The sequence below is a fragment of the Rhinolophus ferrumequinum genome, chromosome 6 (genome assembly GCF_004115265.2).
Source record: "Rhinolophus ferrumequinum isolate MPI-CBG mRhiFer1 chromosome 6, mRhiFer1_v1.p, whole genome shotgun sequence".
NCBI lineage: Eukaryota > Metazoa > Chordata > Mammalia > Chiroptera > Rhinolophidae > Rhinolophus > Rhinolophus ferrumequinum.
In genome coordinates this window covers 74,501,501-74,512,078 of record NC_046289.1, presented here as the reverse complement: position 1 = coordinate 74,512,078, position 10,578 = coordinate 74,501,501, and the positions used below count along the sequence as shown (strand labels likewise).

The following is a 10,578-nucleotide window of genomic DNA, read 5'->3' as shown; positions in this document are numbered from 1 at the left end:
CTCAGGGGACAGAGGCCTATTGGAGCTCTGGCCCCGCCCTCACCCCAGTCAGGGAGTCTCTGGAGCCCCTTCAAACCCTCCCCAGCTCCCTGCACTGAACAGTTATTTGGGGTGCAATGATCCCAGCCACATCCCATCTCTTTGCAACCTCTAAGCCTCCTCCGGCCAGGGCTGGAGTGAGCTGCCCCATCTCTCTCTCCAAAGAGTTCTAGAGCATGAAGCACTCATCAGTGAGCAGTTTATTATCCATCCACCTGTCCCCAGCCTCCCAGCACGGCGGCCTGTACACAATCTAGACACAGCCTTCGCTTCAGTCAGTCCTCACAGCCAGCCTCGGTCTCCACCCATCCCAGCCGTCCACACTCTGCCCCTCCCTCCATGGCAGCACCAGGCCCAGGGGGCCACACCTCAGCTAGGGGAGGGGAGGGAGGGCAGGAGACAGAAGGCAAAAGCTGGGGGGCAAAACGAGATTGGCCCCAAGCTTCTGGAACCACCACCCCAGGATGAAGGAGAAGTGGGCAGGGCTGGGGGCGGGGCAAGAGCTGGGATTGCCGGGCGCTGGGTTCAGGCAGGAGGCTCTTCTCCAGGAGGTGCAGGAAAGCCACTCAGGTCTCGGCCAATGATCTCACTCACTGTAAAGGAGGCACAGTTGAGAGATGGGGCTGAGGGCAACTCCCCTCCTTTAACAGAGACCCCCAATCCATTCCAGGCAGGCCTCAGTCTAAGATGTCTCTAGGCTCCTCCTCCACTTGGCCTCAGTTTCCCCAAGGAATCTTGACACCTGCTCCAAATCAAATCTTGCTCAGCTCCATCCATGTGGGCTCCCAGGCTGCCATCCAGCCCTCTCATACTGGCTCAGCAGCCTGCAATGCCAGGGCAATTGCTGTCAGCAGGGCCAGAGGTGGGTGTAGCCAGTGGGAGGAAGGAGGGGGGAAATACGAAGTTTCCTCATCACCAATCCTAACCCAGTCGCCATGTCTAGGGGAAGGTCACGCAAGGGAAAATGTGCTTGACTGGGACCTCAGAAAGCTGCTACTCCTCTCTGAAATCCAGTGCCTAAATCTGCAAACTGGGGAGCTAGAGTGAATGATCTTGAAAGCACTTCTAGCCTGAGATTTTGTGATCTGGGGCAGAGGCAAGAGAAGGGTTGGGGCAGAGACTCCATGCACTCTTCAGAATTAAGTTAACCAAGTTCAGATGGCCACATGCATCAAGAACTTGCCTCCTGAGACCCTCCAATTGGCCCCAAGGGATCAAGGATGCCCAATCTCTGGGAAGCCAAGCTCCAGCCCTCAGCAAACATACAGAGCAATCTCTTGCACACACTCACACTTGCAGCCCCCAGTCCCACACCCACCTTCCTCCAGCGTGATACCCTGGATAGGGACACTGTCTCGGAAGCCGCTGCCGTAGCCACCCCTGGATTTCTCCTGCTCCGGAGCCCCCTCCCCAGGGCCATAGCTTGGCCCTACCTCATTGTACCCCTCGGCAGGTGGGGGATGAACACCACTCTGGGGAGGGAAGGGGCCTTCCAGCGGTGGGGAGGAAGGCAGAGGAGGCCGAAAGGGGGCTGGAGGAGGGAATGGCAGCCCCAGGGGAAAAGGGGAGCCCCGTCCCCCATAGGGGTCACTAGGGAAGGGCCGGGGAAGGAAAGATACTGGAGGTGGGCGGGCACAACCTGTGGTACCCCCAGTCTCAGGGAACATCCGAAGGCCAGGTCTGTAGGATGGTGGGGGCCCCGTCTGAGGGTACAGAGGGGGGGTGCCATAGCTGAAGCCTTCTGACAGGTAAGGAGTTTCATAAGCAGGGTCTTCGTGGGGATAGGAGGGGTAGGGGGGCCTGGGTGGTGAGAAGTCCATGTCAGTGCCAAAGGGGGGGGCCGATGCTGAAGGGAAGCCCCGGAGAGATGAGTCCGGTAGGGGCTCCTCCTTGAAGATCACTGGATGATGGGAAGCAGGAGGACATACCGGTGAGAAGGTTGGCAGGCTCCCCACTGCACACCCTCCATCCACCTTCCCATCCCCAGGTTTCCTCCATCCCCTGACCCCTCACTATGGGGGCATGGCACCCCTCTGCCCTGCTGCAGCTCCCATATCCCACACCCCACCATGGGCTGTCCTAGAGCGCACCAGGCAGAAACTTGAAACTCTGGGTAGGGCTGCGCTTCCTGCGCCCGTTGGAGACATAAAAGTAGACCTGGACAGGCCGGGACACCCGCTTGTTGCTGTACTCAGGGACAGTCAGGGTCAGTGTCACCTGGGGAGGAGCAGAGGATGAGGCAGGGAGCCCTCAGGGACCTAGGCTCAGCCTAGCCCTTCCAAGTAACCAAACTCCACCTCCTAGCGTTTTCCATGTGCAAAGTTCACTTCCTGGAGGTGAACCTGCCTCCAGAGAAGCTAGATTGCCTCCTCCGGAAAAGAACAGGTTGATTCTGGGGTCCATTCCCGTGGGCAAGGGACATAGCTGGGAATTCCCTGACTTCTCCCCTGCCCCGGCCCCAGGGTAGGCACCCCAGTGACACTGGTACCTCATTGCTCTGCAACCGGTTCACGGTGGCCTCCTCCTCCCATTGCAGCTTTCCATCTGTACAGGAGGAACAGACAGCTCCAGCCCAGCTCCAGGGCCCCTGTGCCCTGACCAGTTTCCTGCCATTTCCCCTCCTGCTAGAGCCAAGGCCAGACTCAGAAGACCCCGAGAAGGCTTTGCTCACAAAGGAGCCCACTGCGTGTTTACTCAATCAAATGGAAGAGGCAGGGTTTAAAACTGTCTGTAGGATATAGAGGAGCAAATTGAGACCAAGAGAAATGGCAGGGCCAGCCTAGAAACCAGAGGGAGTGGGTGACAGAAGCAACTCTTGAACCCTCCCACCAACTCCAAACACCCTCTCCCATAAGAGTGCTAGGAGGAAGCTCGAGGGTAAGAAAGGGTCCCAGTTTGAAGGAAGACAACGAGACCTCCAGTCTCATGACCCAGCACCTCTAAATCTGCTTTGATAGGGTCCCAGAGTGCTATATTTGAGTACAGGGGCTAGGGCTCTTAGTGGTCAGGGTTAGGAAAGGGCAAAGGCCTCAGGCTGGGGGGTGCACACCTGGGTCCCTCAGTCCCCCCTTCGTCACCCCTGCAGCTCCCTCTTGGGGTACCTCATAGACTCTAGTAATCAGAGCTGCACTGCCAGGCCTATACTCAGGAGGGGCTCCGTGTGGGGCTGTGAGGGTGTAAGCCAACTCTCCCCGTCTCCTCATGGACCCTATCCACAACGGGGGTCAATGATCTCAAAGCCGACTCTTCTTTAATAAATAGAACGCATGTTTCTTACATTTGTTCACCATCCTGAATATTGTAGACTGCTGTCGTGCCCGTGAAGCACACAGAACAAGAAGTACAATCTATCTGCCCCATTTTACAGAGAAGGAAAGCGAGGCTCAACTAGCTAGTTTAGTGACAGGGCCAGAGATATTTCACCTGACTGCCCGCCCCTCCCCAGTGGGTACTCACCAGGGCCTCTCTCTATGAACACCACCTTGGAGTCTGGCAGGAAGTTGGAGCCAGTCAGCACTAGCTCCTCTCCTCCTCTCACGGAGCAGGCACTGGGGCTGTAGGCCTCCACCTGGGGCAGCTCCTGGGCTGAGCGCTGGGCTGCAGAGCAGTGCAGGCTGGGCTGGGTATGGAGAGGACAGCCTCTGCCCCCACTTCCTTGGAATAACTACCACAGGGCCTTGCAGGAGCCCTCCTCACCAGCAGACACACAAGTAAACCAATAGAGTCCCTGGGGTGGCACCAACCATGTAAAGAGACACCCGGGCAGAGAGAAAAGTGAACAGAGCAGTCCAGAGTGTGACCCAAACAAGTGCACAGGGCCACCCAGGACACAGGGAGGACAGGGCCACTCTGGCCCAGCCCAGAGACAGAATCTGCAGCAGGGACAAATTAGAACATTTCCCCCAACCCTCCAGAATAGAAATAAGGGCTAAGTCCTCTGTAGGGCTACCCAGGACAGACGGGGCACACGATGCAATGCAGAGGTGGTAGGTGAACAGACACACAGACAAGAGTGTTGCAAGAGACAGAGAGATGGCATAGGGCCTCTTTGCTCACAGCACTCGATGGGCACCGACGCTGTCTGCACAGAGACGACCTTCCCGCTGCCCTGGGGTACGTGTACCCGGAATACCAGCCTCACACGTGTGTTCTTACGCCCGATGTCTGTCTCACCCTTCCGCAGCTCAATGTCTGAATTCCGAAGCTTCAGGATTCCGGCACAGTCAATGCTGAAGGCAAAGAATAGAAGGCAAGCCCTCCAAGCTGAAACCAGAATGGTCATGACCCCCTCCCCGCCAAGAGAGAAGCCCCCACCCTCCATCCAAAGCTCTGAAGACCTTCTCTGGGAGCCTATTTTAACCCAGAGATGACCTCTCCGGGGTGCTCCCAGCCCCAAAAGTCCTCTTCTAGATGGGGAGAAGGCCTGAAACGGCTCCTATGGATGTTGTCTAGCTCTTCTGAGAGGAGGAAGAGTAGGCCGGGCTTAGGCCCCATGGAAAAGACCCATTCTGAAACCTGAAGACCCAGGGGAAGTGAAGTGGGGACATACTTGGCTGCCATATTGTTCTCAGGAAGCAGGGTCATCTCCAGCACCTTGGTACCACTGACTACAGCTTCATAGCTGGCCGTGGCCACCATCTTGCCAGTGATGCGATGCACCTGATAGAAGGCATGAGGCCGCAGGTTCCTTTCATCTGCAGTCCCGATGAACATCTGCAGGGTCAGTGGCTTCTCACTGTAGCCAAGGAGCTGGCAGAGGGAGACAGGCCACCCAACTGAAATCCCCCCTGTCTCATCCTTCATCCACCCCTGGGTTTTCAGTCCACCAGAGGATGAGGATGGAGAAAGACAAAGGATATCCTGGAAGGGATTCCCAGGGGGAATTGGGCACCAGTTGTGGGGAAAACGTGGTCTGGAGTTCGGAGTGTTATTCTTGGAATAAGGCCCACACTGCGCTGGGCAAAGGGGAAAATCTTCCAAGAGAGACTGGCCCAACTCAAGGGAGACAACCTAACTCCCAGTGAACTTTGGCCTCAGCCTAAGCCCTCCCCCACATCTGGCAGGCCACCATTTTCCAGAGTGGACATGAGGCTGGTGTCCCCTGGGATGAGTGGAGCGGGGGTGGAGGAACAGAGGAGTAGAAAGTATATCCGGGTTCTTGAAGGGCATCCTTCCTCCTCCAAGTCCAGCCCCTCCCCCTGGCGGCCTGCAGGGTCACCGATGAGAGGGAGTGTGGGAAAGGGCAGTGCCACAGGCGGGTCTGCACAGCTGGAGCCCATCTGCAGGGATGGGGACTGGAGGAGAGCAAGGCTCTCAAGCCTGGTCTCTGGCCCTTACCTTGACTACGGGGTGACCGCCAGGGGCAGCTTTAACAGCACCTCGGCTGCCCTCTGTCTCATAGTGGGCCCGGTGGTGAGCTCTAGGCTGCACCTCGATCCTCAGCTCCAGCTGCTCATATTGGCTTGGCAGAGGCCAGTCCAGCGGGGGTAGGGCAGAGGTCCTGGGCAGGAGAGAAGAACACAGGTCATCTGCAGCCTCAGACGCTGGCCAGGGCAGCGCTGGGTCCCAGCTCCTGGGATATGATGGAGGAGGGGGTGTGAGTGTGAGAGAAATCATTGTAGAAATAAAACAGTCCAAAGGCCCAGAAGCAAGGGGATAGGGGACAGGATCCTCAGAGCCCCTCAGTATGAGGGTGTGGAAGATGGTACCAGATCTGAGACTCCCTCCTTTCCAGCTCTGAGCACAGGGTCTGAGGTGGCAAGGGTTTACCTGGATACAGAGGAACCCCAAGCCCATCCTAATCCTCAGACCTGGATGGGAAGAGTCCAGTAAAGAAGCCCCATTTCAGACCAGAAAAGACCTCAGAGATTGTCCCCTTTGTTTTTCAAATAAAGAAACTGAGACCCAGATGATGGAATACAGCGGGCCAACAAGCCAGTGACTGACAGAAGCCAGGACTGAGCACATCCCGTTCTCAGGCCAGCACCCAGTCCACTAGTTGGGGCTGGACAGGTCCTTTCAGGAGCTGCAGGTTACAGATGGGCAACTTTCTCATATTGAGCTCCCAGATACCCTAGGCCAGGGGATCTCAACTGGTAATTGCCCCCAGTGATATTCAGCAATGTCTGAATATTTGTTGTCACAACTAGGGGAGGAGGTGCTACTAGCACCTAATAGGGGCCAGGGATGCTGCTAAACCATCCTACAACGCCCAACACAGCCCCCACAAAAAAGAATTGTCCTGCTCAAAACATCAGTAGTGGTGAGGGCGAGAAATCCTGACCTACAAGGAACCCAGTGGAACATGTATGAAGGTTTCTTTCCCCAGGAAACTTTTCTGCATGGAGCCAGCTCAATCTGGCATCTAAAGGTTTAGGATTATTGAAATGAGCAGGGTTCTTTGAGGGTAAAAGGGATAGAAAAATGCAAGAACTGCTTGTTTTAATATGAATTTTGACTTGCAAATATATGCTATTTTAATTCAAATTAGCAGCTATACTTTTAAAGCTCAAGTCAAGCCCTAGAAGTTAAGTTACAGAAGGGGGACTTCCTGCTACCCAGGGTCGGGCTGAAATCCAGCCCATGGTCCAGTACCAGCCAGTGCCAGCCCAAAGCTGGAGGCCAGGGGACACCCTGGAGGAACTCCCCCTTTCCCTAAGCGGTGCTGCTGGGGGGCTTTTTCTAATTAGTCCATAGAGAATGCTTATCCTTTTGCAAAGGATCGTCAGTTTGTAGAACTTAGTGTTGTTTGTTTTTTTAATTCTCCCTAAAACTAGGTAAATGGCAGCAGACAAGTTAGTTGCAGATTCTCCTTTGAAATGCTAAGGGCACAAAACTAGGACCTTTGTTCAAACCCACTCCTTGACCCTCCTGTTCATGCAGTGTGGTGGCTGGAGACAGCCGTAGTACCCTGCACAACCCTCACCTGAAGATGGGGCTGTGTCCCCCAATCCGAGCCTTGGACCAAGCCAGAGGGGAGGGCACCGCCAGGTAGTCCATGCCAGCCACCTCCTTCCGAGGACCCCCTGCAGGAGCTGCAGCCTCCTCTGCTCCAGAAGGCAGCTTCCCATTGCATGAGGCAGGCTCCTCAGACCGAGGCAGGGCCAATGCCTGCTCGCTGGAAGTCCGCCGGGTTTTCTGAGGGATGCTCTCCGCTGGTGGGGCTCCCACATAGTCAAAGGGGCCTGGGGAGCCAGGGTCCCGGGCCAGAGGCAATGGCGGGGGTGGAGGTGGCTCAGGCCCCTCCTCCCCCAGGCTTCCCCGTCGGGACAGAGCTGGAGAGGCTGAAGATGGGGTTCCGGAGCTGGAATAGCGCCGTTTGCCACATGGAGAGGCAGGCCGTGGGGAGGCAGCGGTGGGCCCTGGAGCACTGAGGAGTAGCCAGCTATCTTCCGGCCCCCTGCCTCCTGGGCTCGGACCATACAGGCTCCAGGGATCATCGGGGGTCCATGGTCTAGGGGAGGCCCGGGGCGAGGGCAGCGGGGAGCCCAGGCCAAAGCGGGAGGCTGCTTCATTTAGCTCAGACTCCACCTCGTCGCAGGCAGCATACAGGGCTGCCTCATCAGAGGCATCCGAGAAGAAGCTCCACGAGGACAGGCTGCTGCTGCCAGGGCTCGGGCTGAAGAAGGGGCCCCCGCCCTGGCCCCCTGCCTCTCGGTAGCCTCCAAAGCCTTCTGGTGGGGGGTAATCCCTGGGGGAGCCGTCTCCCCAGGCATCAGGGTTGTCCTCCAGTGTGGCTGGCGGGTCGGGCGTGGGAGAGATGGAAGTGATGCGGATGCTTGGGCACTCAAGGACACGGCCTCCTCCAGCCCCCCCAGAGCCCCCTCCTGGCCCCCCCAGCCTCACTGACCGGGCTGGCTGGCTCTCCCAAGTGCCAGGTGAGGGGGCTGGGCGGGGTGGTGGCGAGTGCATGCCAGGCCGAGGGGGTGGTGGCCGGGGAATGCCAATAGGGGCAGCGCCATAGGGAGGGGGCTCTCCCAGGGCCAGACGGCAGCATGGCGGGGCATCCTCTGAGTCCAGTTCTGTCAAAATGGGAAGGGAGGGAGACAGAAAGAGGGATGCCACAGGAGTGGGGAGAGAGAGAAGCAGGTAAGATGTCTAGGTTCCTTGAGTGGTCAGCCCCCCAAGTCCTGGGTGCTACCCCCTCCTCAGCAAAGAAGGGTCTCTGAGTGCCTTTCAGAGCCACAAAGACAAGCAAAGTTGGACTTCGGGAGGTGGAGGTGATAGATTCAGGTGTGCCAGCCTTTTTCCCATTCGGAGAACCTCACACTCTAAGACCCCGTCCCTGGGACCTCGGGTATCAGACCCGGTGGGTCTTAGGGTGAGCGAGGCAGGTCGAGAGGGGCTGGAGCCGGGCCTGGAGGCGTGTTTAGAGAGACGCTGGGCTGGGCTGGGGGCGACTCACACATGAACCCAATTAGCAGCGGTTCCCAAACCCCCAAACGGCCCTGGCAGGAGCCCCAGTTGCCATCGCAACAGTGGCCAGGGGAGGGGGGGCGCCAGGGCAGTGGTGACGAGAGGAGGTGGCTCCTCCCTCTCTCCCCCCAATCTGGGGGCGGGGGTGCAGCGGAGGGGGTGCTGCGTGCCGGCCCGGCCCGGAGAGGGGGAGGGGGGCGCGGGCCGCACGGATTTCGTGCGAGAGGCGGCCGCCGCCCCCGGCTCAGTCCCCGCCATCTGCCTCTCATTGCGGCCAGACGGGGGAGGGGGAGGGGCGCCCTGACGGGGCCCAAGAGCGCCCCCGGCCCCCGGCGTCGGGTCTGCGGGCCCAGGGCTCGGTCCGCAAGGGGCAAGCCCAGAGCCCCACTTCCCCTTCCCCCGGCGGCGCCGGGGGCTCTCGGGACTGCTGTTCCCGCCCGCCCCCCATCCCAGTGACAGTCGGCCCAGCCGAGAGGCGGCGCGGAGCCAACGGCACCCCCACCCCCACCTCAGTCACGACCTAAAAAGGAGAAAGTGGTGCCCTGCCCCCGGCAGACCTCCGCAGACCCCTGAGCCCCGCGACTCCCCTCAACCTCTGACCCCTCATTCCCCTCCCCGCAAGTTCGCTGCCCTAAAGTCGCCGGTCTCAGGATCCCCAGGCCTTTCCCTCACTGACCCCAAGACCCCTTCCCAGCCCCGCACTAACCTTCCCCCGGCCCCCCCGTGTTCAGCGGGGGGGCCTCCTTTTCCTCCCCGAACACCAGCTTAAATTCCAGCTCCTCATCCTCGCAGCTTGCTGCCCCCATGGATCCGGCCAGAGCCCCCGGGTCCAGGTCTGGGTGGGAGGGGTGAGCTCAGGAGGCTGCCGTCGCTTCACCCGTGGCTCCCTCCCTCCCCTTCTCTGAGACGCCCCCTCCTCCGCCGCTGCCACCTCCCTCCGGACGCCCCCTAGTTATTATAGAAACTTTTCCAAACTTTTTTCCCCCAAACTTCTTCAAAGCGCTCCCCCAGCCTTCCCTGATTGGCTGCCCGGGATGCTCCAGCCCCTCCTCCAGGGATGAGATGGGAAAACCACGCGCCCCTCGTCCTCCCCCACCCTGCCTCCCTCCCTTGGTCCGCTCTCCAGTCCCTCCCCCTCAAAAAAAAGAACAAAACTGAATTGGAAAACGGTCCCTCAAGCGTGGTACGACCATAATGATGCCTATTGGCCCGCAGTTGTGACAATCATTTCCCTCAGGGAGCACTACCATCACCACTCCCCAACTTAGTCTAAGTTCTGGGGCTCCGGGTCCGAGCGCCTTAAAGGGGCCATATCCTGTGCCCACAGTGTAGAGGGTCCACGGAAGACCGTTTCTTAAGTTCTGGAGTTCTGCAGCCAGCAACTAGTTGGGGGAAACCACCTCTTCCCTTTCCCTCCAAGCCTGAGGCCAAGCAGGCTCTAGGGTGCAGAGTGGCTCCAGGCTGCTCTGAAGAGGGAAAGGCCATTCCTTCGAAGTCCCTCGCCCGAGACCGCCGTGCCTGGATCTTCTGGAAGCCTTTGCTCTGCCAAATCAGCCTCTTCACCTGCCCTCTCTCCTGTCCATCCTAAACTTGAAGAACATTTAGCAGTCCTGGGGAACTGTTCATAGGTCCACGGCCCCTGATGGGCGATGATCCAGGCCGGGCTTTACCGCTGCCCTTGTCACAGCTACCCAGAGGGACCATTAATTAGCCTCCACGGGAAGTCGGCTCCTTCCTCCCAAGAACTGTAGTCTGGAATGAATCTCAGACCCTGTGGTATCCCGATCCGGCTCTCCTGAAAATCCTGGCCAGGTTTACTAAGGGCCCGAGTCCTGCGACCTGGTGGGCTCCCGGGTGGGACACCTGTCACCTGGGCGGGAGGAGGAAGGAAGACTCGGACTGGAGTTTCTAGGAAGGGCAGGCAGGGAGAGGCCCAGTTGTTTGAGTGGGAGTTATATCCGAGATTCGTGACTCCGACGGCGGACGGGTTTGGGTGTTACCATTTCCCCCCACTCAGATCATATAGTTCAAACCTGTCTAACAGGCCGCCGTGATCTTTAATCTAAATCCTTCCAGCCTCAGGGCCGCGACCCCGTTGGCGCCCCAGCCCCGCACCTGAAGGGT

At 58.6% G+C, this 10,578-nt stretch overlaps 1 protein-coding gene across 2 annotated transcripts; it reads right to left on the bottom strand.

Annotated features, from left to right (window-relative positions):
- Positions 1-223: 223 nt before the first annotated feature.
- On the bottom strand, positions 224-10,232 carry NFATC4 (nuclear factor of activated T cells 4). Of its 2 annotated transcripts, none has more exons than XM_033109333.1 (10): positions 9,161-10,232; positions 6,965-8,060; positions 5,377-5,539; positions 4,589-4,788; positions 4,096-4,268; positions 3,496-3,636; positions 2,528-2,583; positions 2,130-2,256; positions 1,679-1,939; positions 224-632 (listed from the first exon to the last, which is right to left on the bottom strand). In XM_033109333.1, the coding sequence occupies exons 1-10, from the start codon at positions 9,258-9,260 to the stop codon at positions 565-567; spliced, it is 2,385 nt and encodes a 794-aa protein (XP_032965224.1). In that variant the 5' UTR covers positions 9,261-10,232; the 3' UTR covers positions 224-564. The 2 variants fall into 2 exon arrangements, with proteins under 2 accessions (XP_032965224.1, XP_032965223.1); XM_033109332.1 differs by having other exon boundaries at positions 225-632; positions 1,358-1,939; positions 9,161-10,229.
- Positions 10,233-10,578: the final 346 nt, after the last annotated feature.